Raw genomic sequence first — 22,242 nt, 5'->3', positions numbered from 1 at the left:
TTCCGAACAAAGTATCGAATAATGATTACAAAATTTGTTCTACCGGTTTTAGCTTTCGCAGCTTTCGCTGTTGCCGAAGATTGTATCGATTACGATGCCCACGTAAGACAGATGTTTCAAGTAAACTACGCAACTTTTAAAAAAAAACTTTTTCGTTTTAGGCGGCGGAAATTGATCAGTGCTGCAGTGTGCCACTCGGGTTGCCCGCGGCTCCATTTGAAGGGTGCATGAAAGCAGCAGAGAAGCAAGTTCCGGACAAAGAAATTCACAGTCTTCTATCCGTAGGTTTTTTTTTATCAAAATGTTTTTGTAACGGTAATTTTACAAAAAAAAAAAATCATTTTCTTCGACAGTGTGCCTTTGAATGTTACACGAAAGAGGTCGGCATTGTCGCCGATCATGCGGTGAAAATGGACAAAATTAAAGAGTACATGGGAAAGCTGGAGGCAACTGCCGGCAATCTGAGGACGGCCGCTTGGGGAGCTTGTGCTGAAATTGGGCCCAAAATTGTTGAAGCCCTCAAGGGACACACACTGAAGTGTCATCCGTTTGCGCTCGAAATGAAGGCCTGTGTCAGTTTTCTGATAGATCGCAACTGCCCTGCGCAATACTTCAATGACAAAAGTGCCATTTGCCAGAAAGTACGTTCCGGGGTGCCACCTTGTCATCATTGATGGAATGAGAAAAGCAAGTCATCCGATCACCAGCTGAATGAACGATCAATCTGATAAACGTTTTCCCCCTTTCTAGAACAGCATAACAATTAATGTATGAGTTTAAATATATTCACTGAAAAAGTACATTTTTAAAGCGTGAAACATTTCTTCATTCAGAATCGGAGCAAAAACAATTGTTTGTATTTCAGTTATTCATTATTGGATTACAGATCTTTTTTCATATTTTTCATGAAGCGTTTTCTTCTTAAAGGGGTTTTTTTTCAATATGTCTTTATTTGTATCAATTCATCATTACATTTATATTACATTATTTCAATTAATTAGGTGTTCAGCTCAATAATGAACTGTTCAGAGCCCTATAGTTAACTAGATATTAAAAATTTATTTGTAAGAATTAAATTTGCTTAGCGCAATTAAGTATTTAATTGATTTAATGTAGGAGAACATTCTGTAATGGCAAAAAAATTTTAAACTTAAAACTAAACACTATCCTAAAATTAAACTAGTTATAAAGAGAACGAATCTCTGCGATGGAAGACTGCATCGATTTTCCTCTGAAGTTAGAGATGATTTTGTTGGCCATCTCTTCGATCGATTCAATGCCCGCAATCCGATGAAGATCTTCGGTGCTGTGCCAAGGTGGAAGCCGCAAAATCATTTTCAGAACCTTGTTCTGAATCCTCTGGATGGCTTTCTTCCTCGTCGCGCAGCAGCTAGACCAAATCGGAACTGCATACATTATCGCTGGTCGGAAAACTTGCTTATAAATAAGCATCTTATTCTTCAGGCACAGCCGGGATTTCCTGTTGATGAGAGAATAACGAGATTTAGTATATTTAATCTCCTTAAAGGGTGATACGGCCAAAATTTGGCCAAGGGAAAACGCGTGTAAATCGGTGAAATTTGAATTTAAAAAATCAAATTAAATTTCTTTTTCAAGTTTAATTAGTATAAAATTCAGGAAAAATATTCAGTTAGGCTTCCGCTTTTCCAAATCCGTTTGCCTTGAACTGCTGCTACGATTCAAAATACGATTGAGAAACTGCTGATGAAAAAAAATGTCTTCAAGTATTTTTTTTCTTGATTTGTATTGAGTATATTCCTGGGTTTTGGACAATTTGGAATCAAATGCTCGGATATTGGCAGGTTTTAGATAAATAGCCTGAATTTGTACGGCCCAGGTGCTGAAAAAAATCTGGCAACCTTATGTATAAATTTTCTGTGGAGGTAGTTGGAACAGTTTACAAGACTTCTTCAAATGCAAATCAAATAATTATTTAAAAAAAATAAAAAATAAAGTTGCTCCTCCGAATAAATCCCTAAAAATTCTCATATTATTTATGAAATTCCAAAATCAGATCCAGCACTCAGCTATATATTTTTAACAAACTTGTTCAAACCATGTTCAAAATTAGTACGAAGAACTTGATTTTTTGAACATTTGTGAAATACAGTAAGGTGCATTCGAGATGATTAATGTGCGCTTCCACGAAAAGGCATCAATATTGACCGCAATATATCTTCCTACGGATACCATACAGTATTGTTCCGATTTTGTCAGCCCCATCTTGAATTTAGGGCTGACAAAACAGGGTACCTGACAAAATCGGGAAAAAAACTTTTCTTGAAATTAATTTCAATTTGTTTGGAGCGTAGACTTTGGCCAACCTCCCCCCCCCCCCCTTCCCCCTGAAGTCTGATCAAAATGTTGTCAAGTTTCAACCTCCTTCCATTTGTCATCAATGATAACTCTTATGAACTTTCAATCATGAAGAACGAAGCGACTGATGATCAAGCAAGCCTTGGAATAGTTAGTCTTTAAGTTGAAGAGAAAATAAAAATTAGTCTTACTTTGTCCATCATCGAAACAAGTTGTTTCTCTCGATCTACTGCCTAGTCCAATAGGTTATGGGCCTACGATTTTTTCAAGTTCCCTGCAAGTAGTTTCTTGAAGATTGTTGAGGATGGACGGAAGTCGGTTCAGCATTGAAAAGCTGAGGAGCGGAGGATATGAGTCCTGGAGGTTCAAGACCGAAATGCTCCTGATTCGAGAAAACCTTTGGAAGTTCGTGAGCGGCGTTGCACCGGAACCTGCTACGGAAGTCTGGATCGAAGGCGATGCGAGGGCACGGGCCACCATAGCCCTTTTGGTGGACGATAGCCAACACCCCCTTATCCGGAACTGTACAACTTCAAAGGCGACTTGGGAGGCATTGAAGAACCATCACCAGAAGCAGATGATGTCCTCGAAGGTGTCAATCCTGAAGAAGATCTGCCGTTCGGAATTCAAGGAGGATGACAGCATGGAAAATTTTCTTTTCCACATGGACGAGTTGTTCCAATGTTTGGAAAACGCCGGTCAAGCCATGGACGAGCAAATGAAGGTTGCCATGGTGATGCAAAGCATGCCCGACTCCTACGACGCGCTCATCACCGCACTTGAAAGCAGATCTGACGACGAGCTGACGATGGATTTGGTCAAACGAAAATTACTCGACGAGGCACAGAAGCGGTTAGAGAAGGTACGTCCCAGTGAAGCACTTCTCAGAACGGGCCGAAACGAAACCGGAAGGAAGGCGGTCTGTAACTCCTGTGGGAAGCCAGGCCATTTCAAGCGGAATTGCCCCGAATCACCTGCCCAAGGAGAGCGCCCTAGAAGAGGGACGAAAATGCAACCGAAACCGAAAGGAAAAACTGCCAACGTGAGTAAAGCAAATCCATTTGCCTTTACTGCACGCAACGAGACACACCAGAAACGTTCCTGGATAGTAGATTCGGGTGCCACATCTCACATGTGCTCGAATCGAAAGTTTTTCACCGAACTACGAAACTGTACAAGTTTGACGATCACCTTGGCCGATGGTAGCGAAACGTCGGTGAAGGGTATCGGAACCGGTCATCTGTTAGCATACGACGAAGCTGGAGCGATTCAAGAAATGGTCCTGTCCGATGTGTTTTACGTCCCCGATTTGGAATCAAACCTGATTTCAGTCGGAAAACTCATCACGAAAGGGGCAGAAGTAATTTTCACGAAGCAACGAGGCTGCGTTATCCAAAGCGGCGGCCGTGTAGCAGCTGTAGCAGACAAGATTGGCGGTTTATTTATTCTAAAGACCCCGGAGGAGAATTCCCATCAAGCGATCCTGCATCCGAAAAACTGTATCCACAGTTGGCATCGAAAGTTGGGTCACCGTGATTGTGAAGCAGTCCAACGAACAGTGCGTGAAGGTTTGGCAACAGGCATTTCCATCAGCAAGTGTGACATCAAGAAGACGTGCGAGTGCTGTGTGGAATGTAAAATGGCGCGCTTGCCATTTCCCCCGAAAGCGCAGAGAGAATCGTCAAAACCTTTGGACCTCATCCACACCGATATTTGTGGTCCTATGAATACAACTTCGATTGGCGGATCAAGATATTTTTTGACGATGATCGATGACTTCAGTCGTTTCACCGAAGTCTATTTCTTGAAGCGGAATTCCGAGGCGAACGAGAAGATTCAAGAGTACGTTGCAAAAGTACGAAACCGTTTTGGCCGAATCCAGTGATAATTCGCTCCGACCAGGGTGGCGAATATAAGGCGAAACCGTTGGGAAAGTTTTACCGAGCCGAAGGTATTGTTCCTCAGTTCACTGCTGCATATTCCCCGCAGCAAAATGGAGTTGCTGAACGGAAAAACCGAAGCCTGGTAGAGATGGCACGCTGTTTGATTCAAGATGCCCAGTCGACCCAAGTACTGACCAAGTTGTGATTAGCCGTGACGTCCGATTCATCGAGATGGAAGAAGATGACTTAGCTGAGACGAAAACCGTGGAATACGAGTCGATTTTGGTTCCTGCCAACGAAGAGCCAGAACCCGTGAGCGAGAATGTTTTGTGCGAAAACGATGCATTTTCCGACGATGAAGACCGAGAATCCGACACCAGCGCTTACGATACCACGTATGAAATCGAGAGTGATGCCGAACGAACACCGCTGAGACGTTCAACCCGTAGTACCAAAGGTAAAGTACCTGTTCGTTTTCCCGAAACTACCGGTTTGGCAAGGAAGATGTTTACCGAACCGAGGTCGTACAAGGAAGCCATCAATTGTGAAGAATCCGAATTTTGGAAAGCCGCCATGAACGAAGAGATGCAGTCGTTAACCGAAAATGGAACGTGGGAGTTGGTCCCAATGCCGGCCGATCGTAAACCAGTCGGCAACAAATGGATTTTCAAACGCAAGCTGGACGAGAAAGGTGAGGTGATCCGGTACAAAGCCCGTTTGGTCGCCCAGGGCTTCACCCAAAAGTACGGTACCGATTACGACGAAGTTTTCGCACCAGTGGTTCGTCAAGTCACATTCAGAACCTTGTTGACGGTCGCCAGCCAGAAGGGTTTGTTGGTGAAGCATGCAGATGTGAAGACCGCTTATCTGAACGGGGAGCTCAAAGAGACGGTCTACATGCGACAGCCGCCTGGTTACGAAAAGGATGGTCCGAGCACCGTATGTCTCTTGAGGAGGAGTCTCTATGGCCTTAAGCAAGCAGGTCATGTCTGGAATAAGAAAATGGACAGCGTTCTGAAGCAGCTCGAGTTCAAGCAATCAGCCAACGATGCTTGTTTGTACGTGCAGGACAAGGATGGAAAACGAATTTATCTCGTCGTTTACGTAGACGATATGGTCATCGCTTGTGAAGACGAGAAGCAGTATGAAGATTTGATCCAATCATTGAACCGATTCTTCACTGTAACATCCCTGGGAGATATTCACCATTTCCTGGGAATTCAAGTTCAGCGTGACGAAGTCGGGTTTACTCTCAGCCAGAAAAGTTACATCAAGAAACTTTTGGAGAGATTTGGAATGGATCAAGCGAAGCCGTCGAAAATTCCGTTGGATCCTGGCCATCAACAGCAAAAGGAGGAGACGGAGAAGCTGCCCAACAACCAACAGTATGCCAGCTTAATCGGTGGTTTGCTGTATGTGGCAGTGAATACTCGACCGGACGTAGCTGTGAGTGTATCGATCCTTGGTCGTTCTGTTAGCAGTCCCAGCCAAGCGGATTGGAACGAGGCGAAACGGATTCTGCGATATCTCAAGCACACTGTAGACCATCAACTAGTCCTTGGAACGAATGACCAGAAGCTGACAGTCTACGTGGATGCGGATTGGGCCGGAGACGCGAAAACCAGGAAGTCCAATTCTGGTTACATTTTCCTGATGGGTGACGGTCCGATTTGTTGGGGCTCGAGGAAGCAGAAGTGTGTTGCCCTAAGTAGCACCGAAGCCGAGTTCATCGCCCTTGCAGAATGCTGCAAGGAACTTTTGTGGGTTGATCGTTTGCTACGGGATTTTCACATGGTCCGATCAAAGCCGATTACCGTTCATGAGGATAACCAATCCTGCATGAAGCAACTGGAAGGAGGGAAGTTCCACAACCGATCCAAACATGTGGACACCCGTTATCATTTCGTGCGACAACTGAAGGAAGATGGGATTATCAACATCGAATATTGCCCTACTGAACTGATGATTGCCGATATGTTGACGAAGCCCTTAACTCAAGTAAAATTAAGGAAATTCCGAGAAGCTGCTGGAATACATCCGTCGAGGAGGAGTGAAGAACGAAGCGACTGATGATCAAGCAAGCCTTGGAATAGTTAGTCTTTAAGTTGAAGAGAAAATAAAAATTAGTCTTACTTTGTCCATCATCGAAACAAGTTGTTTCTCTCGATCTACTGCCTAGTCCAATAAATCACCCCCAACCAGGCATGAAAATTTTCAATCATTCACGTGGACGGCGAAATTTATTTTGGATCACTATACTGCCGTTCTAAGCAAGAATGTCCCATGTGACTTTTGGGACATTTTCACTGTTTTGCTGGAAACGGTCTTTTTTAGTGTTAACTTTCGAATAAAAACACAAACAAGTATACTTTGTTCTGAACTTATACGTAATTTTCATCAAGATGGTTGTCTCTATGTTGATAGTTGTACGCAAGAATGTCACACTAGAGAAAATTCTATGAAAAATGCAAATTTTATCAAAAAATTGTCTTAAGATGATTTTCGTTACATCGAAAAAGTTTACGACAGCGCGCCATCTGTTTGTGGATAACACCTGTTCGAATATTCATCGTACCCCTCGTCCGTCAACGCTCGATCAACGAAAGAAAAGAGAAACGCAAAATATCGAAAAACTTGCTGCACTTCCGCCAAAGAGATTATAAAAGGAAGAAGGTGACAGCCCGAATTTCCTCTTTGCTCTGATTGGCCAGCGAGATATCAACAATCATCATTTGTTTACTTTGGATCAATCGTATCATTTTTTAGTTAAGTTGTGGAAGAAAAATAGAAATTTAAAGTTTATTGAAGTTTAAAAGTTTAATAAATTAGTAGTACCGAAGAGAATAAAGTGAAGATTAATTAAAACTGGACTTACCTGTGAGTGCGCTACCCAGAAAGAAAAATTAAAAAGAAAAATACTTACCTGGACTATGTCGTGCCTACTATGGACTCCACAAGCAACTGCGGTCGGGAAGACTTAGCCCTCGCACGAAGTGTAACCTGTATACGACGCTCATTAGACCGGTTGTTCTCTACGGGCACGAGACATGGATATTGCTCGAGGAGGACCTGCGTACACTCGAAGTATTCGAGCGACGAGTGTTAAGAACCATCTTTGGCGGCGTACAGGAGAACGGAGTGTGGAGGCGAAGGATGAACCACGAGCTCGCGCGACTCTACGGCGAACCCAGTATCCAGAAGGTGGTGAAAGCTGGCCGGATACGCTGGGCGGGACATGTTGCGAGAATGCCGGACGACTGTCCTGCAAAACAGGTGTTCGCTACGAATCCGGTAGGAACAAGACGAGCGGGGGCGCAACGAGCGAGGTGGTTAGACCAAGTGGAGCGTGATCTGGCGAACGTGGGGTGCCCGAGAAATTGGAGAACGGTTGCTATGAACCGAGTGAATTTTAGGAATTATGTTCGTCAAGTTATGTCGTGAGACGGAATACTATGTAAATAAAAAAAAAAAAAAAAAAATGGGCTTGTGATATAGCTCAGTTGGCAAGTCTGTTGTCTCCTGAGCCGATGTCCGCGAGTTCGAGCCCAAGAGTAAACATCGAACACAGTTGTACCGGATAGTTTTTCAATAACGATCCGCCAACTGTAACGTTGATAAAGTCGCGAATGCCATAAAGATGGTAAAACGACTATAATCGAAACAAAAAAAAAAAATAATAAAAAAAACTTACCTGGACTCTGGAACGTGTACCTGTGGAGGAAATAATACTTACCTGGGACTCTGGAACGTGATTGAATATAAAGTGAGTGAATTAATCTACTGCTGCCTGCTATTGCTATCGACATATGGTCCTTCCAACCGGATGCACATCGAAATCCGTGCATTAATCATCTGAACGCCGTCATCGTCACCTGGCAAGAATCACGTGTCTGGAAGGTGTCCTCAAGGCGATCCTGCTGCAATTCTAATTTACAAGGCATAGAATTGCCTTAAAAAGGTAATTACCATTCCAACCCGTTTACTTTTCCACGTTTTGTGCTACCTGGTCGCTTTTTGCAGCCCACGATGTCCAACGATCGTCGCCTTAAAAACCTAAGGACCCGGCACAGGAGTTTGCTGGCATCCTTCTCTAACATCCGGGCATTCGTTGAAACCTACGACGAAGAACAACACGAATGTCAAGTTGCTGGTCGTCTAGAGCACCTGGTGTCGTTGTGGAATGATTTCAACGGAGTGCAAGCGGAGTTAGAAACTCTGGATGAAGCCGAGATCGACAACCATCTGAAGCAACGCGTCGAGTTCGAATTTTCATTTTTCGAAGTCAAGGGATTTCTGTTATCGAAAAATAAACATTCTCCGTCGACGCCAGCATCCTCATCCTCTCATTCTGCGCCTCATAGCCCTGCTTGGTCGTCACACGTAAGACTACCCGACGTGAAACTTCCGGTCTTCAGCGGTAGCATCGACAGTTGGCTAAATTTTCATGACTTGTTCGTCTCGCTGGTCCACTCTTCTCACGAACTTTCAAATATCCAAAAATTCTATTACCTCCGCTTTTCGCTAAGTGGAGAAGCCTTGAAGCTTATCCAAACTATCAATATCAGCACAAACAACTACATCGTCGCTTGGACCCTTTTGGTTGAGCACTATCAGAAGCCTGCACGGTTGAAGCAATCGTATGTGGATTCCTTGTTCGAGTTTTCTTCTTTGAAGCGTGAATCATCTACGGAACTGCGTTTTCTTGTCGAAAGGTTTGAAGCAAATGTGAAATTCCTTACACAACTGGGGGAGAAAACGCAATTTTGGGACATCCTTTTGATAAGAATGCTTAGCATCAGACTCGACCCGACTACTAGACGTGACTGGGAAGAACACTCATCAACTCTATCGACTGTTACTTTCCACGACCTCACGGAATTCATCCAGCGACGTGCCAGTGTCCTTGAAGCCCTTTCGAAAAACGTAGAACCAGTATCGAACAATGTCGTCAAGAAACCTCCTACGCGCGTGATCGCCAGCCATGGAGCAAATCAATCCAATTTCCGAAAGTGTGTAGTTTGTTCCGACCACCATCCGCTATATTTATGCTCGACCTTTTCAAAGCTTAGTCTCGAAGAGAAGGAGAGGGAAGTCCGCCGACACCAGCTGTGCCGAAACTGTCTCAGAAAGGGCCACCAGGTTAAGGATTGTTCTTCAACAAGTGTCTGCAGATACTGCCGAAACCGTCACCACTCGCAGCTTTGTTCTACTGGAATCTCCAAGACTTCCGACACAACGAAGCAACGACAACCAACTACTTCTTCGAACCCACCGCCGTCAGTGTCACTCTCTGCTGCTTCAGCCGAGGCTCCATGTTTCACAACATCCAAAACCAACCGCAAAACTATTCTCCTGGCAACTGCATTACTCACCCTCGTAGATGACAACGGTACAGAGCACGTAGCCCGAGCACTTCTCGACTCCGGAAGTGAATCTTGTTTCATCACGCAATCTTTCTCTCAGCTGATCAAGGTCCATCGTCAAAAGCTGAACTGTCCCATCGTAGGAATCGGCCAGTCCACAACGCAAGCTCGCTTCAAAATTCGTTCTTCTATTCGCTCCCGTGTGTGCCAGTACTCCCCCACATTAGACTTTCTTGTGTTGCCAAAGGTCACTATAGATCTTCAATCAACCGAAATAAACGCATCATCGTTGAAGATTCCACCTGAAATAGAGCTAGCCGATCCGTCCTTTCACAAAACCAGTCGAATCGATATGATTTTAGGCGCAGAAATCTTTTTTGAGCTGTTCGAAACCTCCGGAAGAATCAATCTTGGTGATGGCCAGCCAACACTCATCAATTCTGTCTTCGGATGGGTTGTCTAGGGTGAGTGCGAACAACTTCCACCAACCCGACCAATTGTGGCAAATCTTGCGACAATCAGTGACCTCAACAATCTCATGGAGCGTTTTTGGTCGATTGAAGACGACAGCTCCTCGCCAAGCTACTCCGTCGAAGAAGCAGCTTGCGAAACTCACTTCCAGCAGAACGTCAGGCGCACTCCAGAAGGGCGATACTGCGTCCGTTTACCAGTCAAGAATAACGTCCTCGATAATCTCAGCGACAATCGTCGAACCGCTCTTCGACGCTTCCACATGCTCGAGAACAAGCTCAACCGCGACGAGGGTCTAAAGCAACAATACAATAACTTCCTGGAGGAGTACGAATCACTGGGCCACATGCAGAAGGTATTCGACTACGAGCAACCACTCACACCTTGCTATCATTTACCCCATCACGCTGTCATCCGTGAAGACAACACCACGACGAAAGTACGCGTTGTCTTTGACGCATCATGCAAAACTCCCAGTGGCCCTTCCCTAAACAACGCTCTAATGGTCAGACCCATCGTACAGTAAGACCTATGCTCTATTATCATGCGCTCCAGAATCCGGCCGATCATGCTGCTAGCTGACATCAAGCAGATGTACAGACAAATTCTCGTCGACGAAGGTGACACCCCCTTGCAGCGAATAGTGTGGCGAACCTCACCCGAGGCACCAATGCAGACCTACGAACTGAAGACGGTGACGTATGGGACAGCGAGCGCTCCCTACTTGGCTACGAGAGTACTGCAACAGCTGGCAGAGGATGATAATGAGAGGTTCCCCCGGGCAGCGAAAGTTCTCAGAAGGGACTTTTACGTCGACGATCTTTTCTCTGGGGCCGATTCTATCCAAGACGCCATCAATCTCCAAAAACAGCTTGACCAGTTACTTCGCAAGGGATGCTTCGAGCTTCGCAAATGGGCTTCCAACGTAGCAGCTGTTCTTAAGGATGTCTCTCCAGAAAACCGGGCGGTCCAATCTTCTGTAGATCTCGACCGAGATCAGTGCCTGAAAACGCTTGGCTTACACTGGGAGCCAGCACCGGATCACCTACGCTACCGAATCAATCTTCCAGAGTCTCCACCGGAACAACCGTTGACCAAACGCATCGCACTTTCACATATTGCTCGCCTTTTCGATTCCCTCGGACTGCTGGGTCCAGTAGTCACTTCCGCTAAGCTTTTCATGCAAGCCCTGTGGGGCTTGAAAAACGACGACGGTAAATGCTGGGACTGGGACCAAGAACTTCCGTCTGCGGCCACATCATTTTGGAAATCGTACCTCTCCCAACTTATCCTACTTAACGAACTTCGAATAGAACGTTGCATTTTGCATTCAAATCCAAACTCAGTGCAACTTCACATCTTCTCCGACGCCTCTGAGCGTGCATACGGCGCATGCGCTTATGTTCGTTCCACCGATTCTTCAGACCTCGTAAAAGTTGCACTTCTGACGGCTCGATCAAAAGTCGCACCCCTGCATCATCAAAGTATCCCACGTCTCGAGCTCTGTGGTGCACTCATTGCCGCCGAACTTTACAAGAAAATCATGCTATCGCTTCAGCTTCAACCAGAAACCTTCTTCTAGGTCGATCCAACGACGGTCCTCCACTGGCTCAAATCTGCACCATCAGCCTGGGTGACTTTCGTAGCGAACCGGGTGTCGAAGATACAACTCGCTACCGAGAATTGCTCCTGGAACCACGTTCCAGGATATGAAAACCCAGCAGACCTTCTATCACGCGGCACGACAGCTCAAACTCTCCTCCAGTCCGACCTGTGGTGGCATGGGCCTGATTGGTTGAAATGCGTCGCAGATAAATGGCCAACTCAACAACACATCAGCCAATACAATTCTGAAGTCCTTCAAGAAGCACGAAAAACACCAATTTCTGTCATCACTGCAACTTCTACGGAGTCTTTCATCAACGATCTTACTGAGCGGTTTTCCTCATTTCGCCGAATGGTCAACACCATCGCTTACTGTAGGCGATTAAAACTCAAGAATGCCGATCGTCCTAGCAGCACAATACTGTCTTGTGAGGAAATCGAAGCATCCGAAAACGCACTCATCTCACTTGTCCAACAGCAGGAGTTCAGCATCGAATGGTCACAGCTACAACAAGGCAAACCTGTCCCAACAAAGTCCCGCCTTAGATGGTTCCATCCGTTTCTGTCTGTTTGAATTCGAGTTTTAACTGTTGAATTTAATGTTATTCACTGAAAAGAACACTAAAATAGAGGGCAGAGGAGGAGCGAGAAGCCTTGAGTGTTTTATTCAGAGAAATTTTCACTAAACACTTTTCGGTAGGAACTACTTACAGGATCCTTACTCAACTATACATTTCTATAAACAAAGAGGAACGTATTTCTCAAATTACGGTTTAGCATGAGTTTTTGGGAAAAAAATAAACTACGCAAGCTTTTAAAATGATAGAAAAATTGTAGCCGTGTGACAGTTTTTCGTAGAACTAGCATCCGCAAGCGTTCTGATTCTACGCAAAAGTGTCACACGGAGCATTTTTGGCTCTAATTTGCTGTTTTTTTTAGTAGAAAATGTAATTTTTTTTGGCATGGGACAATCTTGCTTAGAACGGCAGTATACCCAAGAAAATATGATCAGTCATGGGTCATGTCATAACAGAATAATGTGAATGTAAATACCATTCATATTCACCTGATGTAAATAAATTTCACGTATGAGAAGAATGGCAATGAATAAAATTTGGGAACCAAATGGAAATAAAAAAAAGGCGTCTAGAAACGGTTATCTCTATTTTCATTTTTTATACTATTGTTAGTTAGCATTTGCCATAGTATTTGCCATAGCATTTGAAAATCAGCTTGGCAAACAAAGTTGCAAAAAATTGCATTGGTGATATTTCTCATGACCCATTTTAACTATGGTGTCATAGTCATGACCGATATATTGGAAATTTCAATGATCAATGACAGAATGGAAAAATCTTTCTTTGACAAAATTCATAGCATGCTTTCATTTAAAAAAAAAATCTTAAACTAACGACATGTGAGAAAAATAATGGGTCACTGGTCGCAATTTTGGGCTCATGAATCATGGCCGTAGGAACGGGGGGGGTTTTGGGGGTTAAACCCCCCCCATGAAGGTCCAAAAATACCAAGTGAAATTTTTTTGCTAAACATTAAATTTGAAATTTCTAATCAAATTTTGATGAACAAAAAATTTCTCACTTGTTGATAGTAATTGAGTCCCAAATATTGAATCCCAATGAAGTTAGACTAAGCTTACCAGATTGTCCGGATTTGGACCAGATTTTCTCACTCTATTTGCAGAATCAAACGAAAATTTCAGTTGAGTTATTAGAATTATGTATTTTGCGTCAAAATAGTGTTTTTTAACCAATTTTGTAAATATGAACATAAACGATTTTTTGGCAACCTTAAATCGGATTCTGAATCGGATGATATGTTTCGATTAAATAAAAACAATTTGCCACGTGTTTTTTGGCCGGATTTTGGGGAAATTTTAAAACAATATGCCCTCATTTCACAAGGTCTTAAGACAAATTTGCCCGGATGTGCCCAAACCAAATACTTGCGAAAAAATATCTAATAAGTATCCAGTTTATTGTTCTTGATTTCCGAGTTGGATCATCATTGGTATAGAATCATCAAAAATCACATTGAAAACCATATATTCAGAATCAAATAAAATATTTCTGGTTAAGGGTTCTGATACTAATTTCGCTTTTTGGTTTCAAATTTAAAAAATTTCTTTTCTGGAATTTAGATCAAGGTTCTGAATTTGAGTTCAAAATGCAGAATTAAGTCTTAGAACTAAAATCCAAGCTTTGTATTCGGGTTTAGGTCAAATTTAAGTTTTATATTCAATTTTAAAATATCAATTATTAAATTCAATTAAGGATTCAACGAGATCGCAGTTCCAAAACTTTGATTCTTGATTCAAAATAAAAAATTTGAATTCAATCAAAGTCAGCTTAGAAACATAAACCTGGTGAAAATCACTTATAAAAAATAAGATCTGGATTCATTTCAAAGAATTTGTTTTTTGAATAATCTAGATTAAAATTTTGAAAACATTAATCACATGATTAAAATTATGAAATATAAAATAATGAATGCTGATTTTTTAACTTGTTTTTTATCTTCAAGTAAAACTTAAGCTGAAATTTTCATTTAACATTTTCTTATATATATTGCAGATTCTTCAAAATCAAACGTTCTATCTAAAATCTTAAACTTTATTCGGTTTACAAGAGTAGAATAAAACTTATTTGAACAGTAAACCTTATTTTTTACTTTTATTTCTGAATATTTGATACATTTTCACCCATGCTTAAAATAGTTATGCTTTTGGTCCAAAAGAAATAGTTTCGTAATGTCAGTGAGTAAAACAGATTTTTTTTTCTAAATAAAGCGTTCGAAATCCTTTTTTTATGTTTCGATTATAGTCGTTTCCACATCATTGTTCAACTCTCGACTTTTCTCAACGATGCAGTTGGCACATCAATAATTGAAAAACTATCTGGAACAACTGTGTTCGACTCTTGGGCTTAAACTCACGGACATCACCACTGAAGGCAACTGATTTACCAACTGAACTATATCACAAATCCCCACATTTTTTAAAGCTTCATAAAAAAAATTGCCATCTCCTAGGACTTATTTATAAGATAAGTAACTTTGAATGCAAAACAACTTTTACTTGAATACTTTGTACTTAGAACATATACATTTTTTTCACTTGTGTCTACATTGTTCAAGTAAAAATGTTATGGGAAAAAAATTGTCATCAAAACCCCCCCCATGAGCCGGTTCTTCCTACGGCCCTGTCATGAATATAACATTATCCCGTCCCCGCCCCAACCCTTAAAATACCAACCCTTAAGGGGCCGTTCAAATATTACGTAACGCAATTTTCGAGCATTTTCCACCCCCCCCTCTCCCCTACGTAACACATTTGTCTCAAAATTTCTAAGCAAAATCCACAAAGCGTAACAAACTGCTATACCCCCTCCCCCCTGAAAGCGTTACGTAATATTTGGATGGTCCCTAAAATACTAAGTGGTTAATGGGTGGTTTTCTACGTGGGTCAGGACAACTCCAAAAAAAACAAATAGTGTTAAATGACTGGAAATTTTAGTTAAAAAGCAGAAAATTTCAACTAAATTCAAAGGCTGACAAAATCGGGATAAAATGCTGACAAAATCGGGGGTAGACAAAATCGGGAACTGACAAAATCGGAACAATACTGTACCATGAAAATAAAGCGTTAAATTTGATAATTACATGTGGGGACATTTAATTGTTGTAGAATTAATATAAATGCAAGCGGTTCATTTGCAAACCTCTAAGTTCTTTGTTCTAAAAATGATTCTCCTACTTTTGCTGCTGTCGGTGATGTCAGTCAACTCGCTCGAAAGATGTATAGATTATGACTCCAGAGTAAGTTTCCAGCAGCCTAATCATGTTCAGCAGTGAATCGGTGCTTAATTTGTTTATTTCTAGCTTAGGCCAACGATATAAATTCCTGTTGCAAAATAGGGCTTGGCTTACCGATTGATCCATTTCTGGAATGTTTGCAAACAGCCAACGACCTGGTACCGGATAGAGAAAAGCATAATTTTCTGGCGGTAATTTTTTCAACATTTGTTTGAGTCGTTGGATTTTTTTAAAGCAAAGTTTTTTTTTTCAACAGTGTGCTTTCGACTGCTACGCGGAAAAAGTGGGAATCATCAAAAACAATACTGTCGTATTAGAAAAAATAATCGAGTACATTGACGAGCTACTGGGGAGTCAGTTTGGAGTAGACTTGAGGAAGACCGCCTGGAGGACCTGTGCTACTTTGGCTCCCAAAATGGCAGCAGATATCTCCGGTCACAAGTACAAGTGCAATCCGTTCGCCCTGGAAGTGCAAACCTGTGCTCAGTTCGAAGTCAATCGTATTTGTCCGGCAACAGTTTTCGATGATGAGGGTGGGGGCAACAACTGTGGATTAAATGTGGCAGGTGACAACACTCACAATTGTCTTTTTTCTTCCAGTTGCGGTCTGTCGAGAAGTGCGATCTGGAATACCGCATTGCATCCACAAATGAACAGGAATATATCAATTGATTTTTATTTGAATGCTTTGTGAATAAATTTATTCCATAGAATACACCATTATAGGTTGTGGAAGTGGGCGTATTGTATTTCAATGGTTTAAGTTATGTTTAAAAAATGTGAATAATACTTCTGGAGGCGTTGGGATTCGATCCCCGGTCGTCTGGTTAGGGTATTTCGGGGGAATGAGCACCTGCTAAGGGAAATGACCGAGTATGCGGAATACATAAGCTGAACACCCGAATACATTGCAACATGTGCTTCGTATTTCTATCTCCTACTCATATTCTGTCCATGAAATTACTTTTTATTAAAAAAAAACTTTGAAAATATTCGATTTTCTACAAACGCTTTTCAAAGCAACCTTTGAAATCATTGGAAGTTAAACGCCCCAGTGTAGGCAAATGATTCTCCAAAACATTATTGGATCAAAACGACTCAAAAACATCAAACTGTTCTCAGGGAAAATAAATTCATTAAATTTGTGAATACATCCGGATAAAAATCGGACTGTTTGATTAAAATCCGGGAATCTTGGCTGATACGTGCTCGCCTCGATATTTTTCTTGAATATTTGGGCACGCCTGGATAAAATCGAGAAATCTGGAATGCTTTAGTTCTTAAAACCGGCGATATTAATAAAATTTTGAAATCGTAACTAAAGAAAAAAAAATTGCTAAATTGATAATCATTATCATTGTTTTGATGGTAAAGGTAAAATTGGACACTTGTTGAAAAAAAACATTTCAATAGATTAATCTAGCTTAATTTCAATATAGCTGAATGTCAGTTGGAACATCTGAGAAGTTTTTTATATTATTAAAATTGATCTTTTTCATTCCATTAAAGTAATTCAAAGGTTCTTTATTCAACAGTTGAGGAATGAAAATGTTATGGCCAGTTATTTGATCACAAATTTAAAAAAAAAAACTTCAAAAAGTTGCAGTATTCCTCGAAACACATAAGCCAGTTTATTTGGATAAATTTTGTTAAAAAAATTCTGTTAGACGCAAAATACATAACGCTATTTAAATTGTTGCTTTGATTTTGCAAATAAAGTAAAAACATTTGGGCAAAACCTGGGCAATCAAGCAACTTTAAAGTCTAATCTTATGGAAAATTCGATTTTCGAAACTAAGGACTGACTAAGTTTGTAGTACTTGAATCATACTTCAAGATGTGGTATTTAGTTTATGGATCCACTCACCCCATTTTATCCTACAAATAAGTAAACTTAAGGAAAATTAAACTTGAAATTGCGATAGCTTCGGAAGACAAGGTCGTAGAGACTTAAATAAGATCTAGGGCAAATTGTACGTATTGAGTGTGGCAATAAATGTTGTGAACATCATATCTATGTTAGTTCAAAACTTACAATAGTTATGTATGAAAAACATATTTTAAATATGTTTTTAACATAAAGCTTTATAACTCTGCACTGAATAGAGATAGAGCTCTTATTATCTAGGCAAAGTTTCATATTTTGATGATATCTACAACTATCTAAATGTTCTGAAGACATCTAACAGCTTAGATAAAAGACAAGAGTGTGTAGCCGATAATTGAGAACACGACACTCTCTCGGCTGAGTACTATTCCGAGTCGGCATTCTCCCTCCACCGTCCTTACTACACGCAAACATATAACGACTGAGCTGCCTTGTCGTGAGCGGTCCGCAGACAGCCAATGATATTCATTGGGGCAGGACACGAGTCGCCCGTTCAGCTGGAAGAATACCAAGCTAAGATTGCACAATGGCGAATCCTGCCAGGATAATTTTTAGTCTGGCTGAACCGGCTGAACGGGAGGCTCGAAATGTCGCGCAGTGTGTTTTTACTTTGTTTTAATAGTGAAATAAAGTGTGTGTGTTGGTGCCTTCATTGGATCGGTAAGTTTTTCATTTTGAATAGAACTCGAACGAAACGAATCATGTATTCGAATGTTGCGAAAGCTGTTATTTTTTTCTCCGTCAAAATGGCGGAATGTATTTGAAAGCAAAGTTTTCAGCGTCCATTTTTTGTGAGCAAGGGGACCATCAAGTTGAATTTGTTATTTGTCAGCTGATTGTTTGATTTTTACGGGGATTTGTTTTGAACGAAGAAGATTCATGCGTGTTATGATTGGTGGCTTGCTTGCTTGCAGCTAGAGTCGGTAAAATGGAAGAAGGATTTGTTGTTTCATTTCATCATTGCATCGAAAGCCGTTCGGAGTACGCAGTTGTGATAGTGGATTTCGCACATGCGTTTAAATTTCGTCTCTCCCTATCACTTATTTCTCTGGTCAGTTTGCTATGATTTGTTTAACAACGGAGTATGTTCTTGGTAGTATGAGTGTACACTTTGATACACATATTTGAACAAATTTTCGTTGCTTGAGAGACTGAAACCGTATTCGTTTGTGCTCAGTTTTAAACCAGGTCACAGCCAGTTGTACACCTTTTGCTGCATTTTTGTTAGTTAATGCGCTCAGTTTTGTAGCGGTAGTGCACCATTTTTGTCGGTGGAACACTGAATATTCTATCCGTGTTGCGGATGAGCGAGTGATGAATGAGATAACAATACATTGACAGCGAACTGAGCGAAAACTGAGCGAGTGGAACAAAATAATATGATAAAAGCTAACATTACCTCGTACCATCCTCAGCTAGTTTTTTTCGTTAGCTTGTCCCTCCACTTCCAGCAACGTCCGATACGTACCTCGAGAAGTTACCAAATTGTTCGGGTACCAAATGAACGGACTTATAAATTTGCAAATCTCGACGTAAATTGATGTGGTCCCATGATTGTTATGAATTTGTGCTGAGTTTATCGAAATGACGTTTTGGGGGTTAGACTAGCGAAAGATTCATAGCATCTTGGTATGATTTTTTCTCACAATAAGCACTTTCAATTAAACGAGATTAAATCGTTCTGCAACTTTTTGTCATGCTGATTTTGAAGACTTGCGATTTAATGATGTGTGTTTATAAGTTCAATCTTTATCGAACGTTTAGGTTTCTACTGCATACACACAAAACCTAGCTGTTCAGATCCAAGTTTTTCACTGGTTCCAACTGTTTTTCAGTCGGCGCATGTTTTGGCCCTTATCACTGTTTTTAATAACGAAAGTACAAAAATTTGTTAACGTAGGCACGTTAAACACAAGACAGAATTTAATCCATTGATGTTGGGTTTGTTGCTAACATGCTATTAAACTAACATCGAAATTATATGTTGGATTGGGAGGACCAACATGAAGAGTGTTCTGAAGGTTCACTTTATACGCATACATACGTTGGATCGGGAGGACCAACATGAAGAGTGTTCTGAAGGTTCACTTTATGAGCATACATACGTTGGATCGGGAAGACCAACATGAAGAATGTTCTGAAAGCTCACTCTATGAATATACGTTGGCTCGGGAGGATCAACACTTCATGAATATACTTTGGAGACGGAAGGTCTAAAATAGGCCGACAGGCAAATTTGAGATTGAACTCTTGAAATGTTTGAGTTATTCAAAAATACAGAAAGGGATCATTAATGTCATGTTTTCTCAGTTGAATCAAAATAGGTAGAAAAGAGTTATCAAGATTACATCTTTAACAAATCCCTTGAGCACACAAACATTAAAGATACAATTTGTGAGTAGTCATCTAAACAAATCCGAGCTTTGGGTTGAATCCAATTGGAAGGTGATAATCTGTTAGAGTTATCCAAGTTCTATTAAAGTATCCTATGGAGAACAATTACGAAAAATGAATAAAAAAAACCCTTTTTAGAGAAGGCACGAGAGATGTCACCTTACTCTTTGCGATTTATGAGTGTATGCGGTCTATGACAATCAGAAACTCGCAGTAAAACCATCAAAAACGAATAACCCGTTGTAACCAAGCTCCAAATAGATCGGAAAAGGTTCGATTGATAGAGGCTGTTCTTGATAGTGTACGATTATGGGCGGTCTATCTGGCTTTTGCCCTACCGCCGATATTGTCTGTCGGTAGGTAATGAAACCGATATGAATTTTCGAATTTCCTCGTTCTTAAAAAAAAAAGAAATATTTTCATGAATAAATACACAAGGAGATGTTAACTGCGCTTACAAAACATTGTTTGACTCTAGCTTTAAGAAAAGAAATCATGTTGGTACCGCAACATTTTGTTCCGTTTTTTTATTTTTGTGTAGGGGGGAGATGTGTAGCCGATAATTGAGAACACGACACTCTCTCGGCTGAGTACTATTCCGAGTCGGCATTCTCCCTCCACCGTCCTTACTACACGCAAACATATAACGACTGAGCTGCCTTGTCGTGAGCGGTCCGCAGTCAGCCAATGATATTCATTGGGGCAGGACACGAGTCGCCCGTTCAGCTGGAAGAATACCAAGCTAAGATTGCACAAAGAGCACCAGGAAAAAAGTTCCATTTCAGGCCCTTTTGGACCACTGTGCAGTTGAGTGATGGGTAGAAGAGAGGAGGGGTTCCTTTACAATTTTTTGCATAACTCAAGAATTAATCGTGCAAATGGAACCAAATTTGGCATGCGAGGGCATTTGGCTACGAAAAGTGGTAATACGGATATTTTAGACTTCTATCTCCTTCAATTGGGGATATTGTTAGGGAAGAGGGGAGCTCTCATAGAATTGTTTTGCATAAACCAAGATCCTGTCTAGCAAATGGAAACCATATGGGTACGATAAATAGTTCTATGATTATTTAAAACACCACCTTTCTTCCAGGGAGTAAAGAAGAAGTGGGGAGGGGGGCCCTATACAACGTTGTTGGAATAACAGGAGAAGTAATTAAACAAAGAAAATCAAACTTGACATGAGAAGCTATTTGAGTACGAGATATTATTATTATTATTATTATTATTATTATACTTTATTGTCCAGTAGCGTAAGGTTTCCCTTTTTAAAATTACTACATCCGATTATTATTTGTGCGTTTTAATCTACTAACGGCTGTAAAAAGCTAAACAGTCCTTCTTGAAAGCTACTTCTGTTGGTGACCTTTGTATCGTCGTAGGTCGCAAGTTATGTAGCGGGCATCCAATAAGGTTTCTTTGCAGATGAGAGACATGTTCGTATCTTTTAAGGCCGTAAACATAACGAACACATGAGTTCAGTGCGACACGAAGCTTGTTATAAGCGGGGGCATTTATGTTAACGCAGAAGACATCTCCAAAAATGAAATGTGGAAAAATCAAGCTTTTGAAGAGCAATAGCTTTGTTTCAGTTGAAGCTGAGTACGATTTTTGGTTCAGGGTCCTCAATGAAGCATATATTTTTCCGCACTGTTGTGTAACCATATCGCTCCACTTTAGGTTTCGTTGAAAAATTGTACCAAGGTTAAGGGCTCTGTCTTTAAACTCTAATACAATTCCGTCCATTACCACATTTTCCACAGGTCCGAGGTTATTATTCTGGTTTCTGGCTAGCATCAGTACATTACTTTTGCTGTGATTAACATGCAGTAGATTTGATGAAGCCCACGTGGAAACACGGGTTAGATCATCGTTCATCATCCGTATAAGCTCATCAGTCGAGTAGTCATATCTAGCTATGTATAGTTGTACATCATCAGCGAAAATTTGGATTGAGCAATATTTTAAGACATCTGGAAGGTCGTTGATGTAGCAGGAAAACAGCAATGGTCCAAGCACAGATCCTTGCGGATCGCCGGAGATGACAGATGCACTATTTGAGCGACTATTTCCGCAGAAAACTATTTGTTTTCGTCCTCGAAGGTAGGAAGATAATAGTTTAATGACATTTGCATTGAACTTGAAATTAACTGAGAGTTTTTGACACAACTTCGAATGATTAATGGTATCGAAGGCCTTAGAAAAATCTAACAGTAGTAAAACTGCAGTGCCTTTACAATCCAATACCGCACCAACATCATCACTCACTCGTAGTGTTGCGGTTTTAACACTTTGTCCAGGTCTAAATCCAGCTTGAAACATGGACAGGAGATTATTTTCGTTGATAAAAGTTCGTATTTGGATTTTTTCAAATGCTTTTGAAAGCGAACGTAGAATGCTTATTGGGCGTAGATTGTCAATAGCATTTAGATGCGATTTTTTCTTAAGTGGAAGAAATTTTGATGTCTTC

The 22,242-nt window shown here is 41.1% G+C and overlaps 5 protein-coding genes across 6 annotated transcripts; all 5 read left to right on the top strand.

The window, feature by feature from the left end:
• LOC129749109 (uncharacterized) lies at positions 1-800 on the top strand. Its single transcript, XM_055743985.1, has 3 exons — positions 1-102; positions 162-281; positions 354-800. The coding sequence occupies exons 1-3, from the start codon at positions 22-24 to the stop codon at positions 672-674; spliced, it is 522 nt and encodes a 173-aa protein (XP_055599960.1). The 5' UTR covers positions 1-21; the 3' UTR covers positions 675-800.
• Positions 801-8,246: 7,446 nt separating this feature from the next.
• Positions 8,247-10,046, top strand: LOC129741871 (uncharacterized). Its single transcript, XM_055733682.1, has one exon. It carries the CDS (start codon positions 8,247-8,249, stop codon positions 10,044-10,046), a length of 1,800 nt encoding a protein of 599 aa, XP_055589657.1.
• A 75-nt stretch (positions 10,047-10,121) lies between these two features.
• On the top strand, positions 10,122-10,580 carry LOC129741870 (uncharacterized). The gene has a single exon (XM_055733680.1). It carries the CDS (start codon positions 10,122-10,124, stop codon positions 10,578-10,580), a length of 459 nt encoding a protein of 152 aa, XP_055589655.1.
• A 42-nt stretch (positions 10,581-10,622) lies between these two features.
• On the top strand, positions 10,623-11,636 carry LOC129741869 (uncharacterized). The gene has a single exon (XM_055733679.1). It carries the CDS (start codon positions 10,623-10,625, stop codon positions 11,634-11,636), a length of 1,014 nt encoding a protein of 337 aa, XP_055589654.1.
• Positions 11,637-15,401: 3,765 nt separating this feature from the next.
• LOC129743934 (uncharacterized) lies at positions 15,402-16,224 on the top strand. Of its 2 annotated transcripts, none has more exons than XM_055736176.1 (4): positions 15,402-15,493; positions 15,562-15,681; positions 15,747-16,023; positions 16,091-16,224. In XM_055736176.1, exons 1-4 carry the CDS (start codon positions 15,419-15,421, stop codon positions 16,141-16,143), a joined length of 525 nt encoding a protein of 174 aa, XP_055592151.1. In that variant the 5' UTR covers positions 15,402-15,418; the 3' UTR covers positions 16,144-16,224. The 2 variants fall into 2 exon arrangements, 1 of the variants encoding a protein (XP_055592151.1); XR_008736741.1 differs by having other exon boundaries at positions 15,415-15,493; positions 15,557-15,681.
• Positions 16,225-22,242: the final 6,018 nt, after the last annotated feature.

The sequence above is a fragment of the Uranotaenia lowii genome, chromosome 2 (genome assembly GCF_029784155.1).
Source record: "Uranotaenia lowii strain MFRU-FL chromosome 2, ASM2978415v1, whole genome shotgun sequence".
Classification (NCBI taxonomy): Eukaryota; Metazoa; Arthropoda; class Insecta; order Diptera; family Culicidae; genus Uranotaenia; species Uranotaenia lowii.
This window is presented reverse-complemented; position numbering and strand designations above follow the sequence as displayed.

What these genes read in the sequence shown, in the direction of transcription:
- LOC129741869 (XM_055733679.1), top strand. Translation starts at nt 10,623, where the DNA reads ATGCTGCTAGCTGACATCAAGCAGATGTACAGACAAATTCTCGTCGAC.
- LOC129749109 (XM_055743985.1), top strand. Translation starts at nt 22, where the DNA reads ATGATTACAAAATTTGTTCTACCGGTTTTAGCTTTCGCAGCTTTCGCT. An exon ending in GTATCGATTACGATGCCCAC is followed by an intron (nt 103 to 161) that starts GTAAGACAGATG and finishes TTTTCGTTTTAG; the next exon opens with GCGGCGGAAATTGATCAGTG. An exon ending in AAATTCACAGTCTTCTATCC is followed by an intron (nt 282 to 353) that starts GTAGGTTTTTTT and finishes TTTCTTCGACAG; the next exon opens with TGTGCCTTTGAATGTTACAC.
- LOC129741871 (XM_055733682.1), top strand. Translation starts at nt 8,247, where the DNA reads ATGTCCAACGATCGTCGCCTTAAAAACCTAAGGACCCGGCACAGGAGT.
- LOC129743934 (XM_055736176.1), top strand. Translation starts at nt 15,419, where the DNA reads ATGATTCTCCTACTTTTGCTGCTGTCGGTGATGTCAGTCAACTCGCTC. An exon ending in GTATAGATTATGACTCCAGA is followed by an intron (nt 15,494 to 15,561) that starts GTAAGTTTCCAG and finishes TTTCTAGCTTAG; the next exon opens with GCCAACGATATAAATTCCTG. An exon ending in AAAAGCATAATTTTCTGGCG is followed by an intron (nt 15,682 to 15,746) that starts GTAATTTTTTCA and finishes TTTTTTCAACAG; the next exon opens with TGTGCTTTCGACTGCTACGC.
- LOC129741870 (XM_055733680.1), top strand. Translation starts at nt 10,122, where the DNA reads ATGGAGCGTTTTTGGTCGATTGAAGACGACAGCTCCTCGCCAAGCTAC.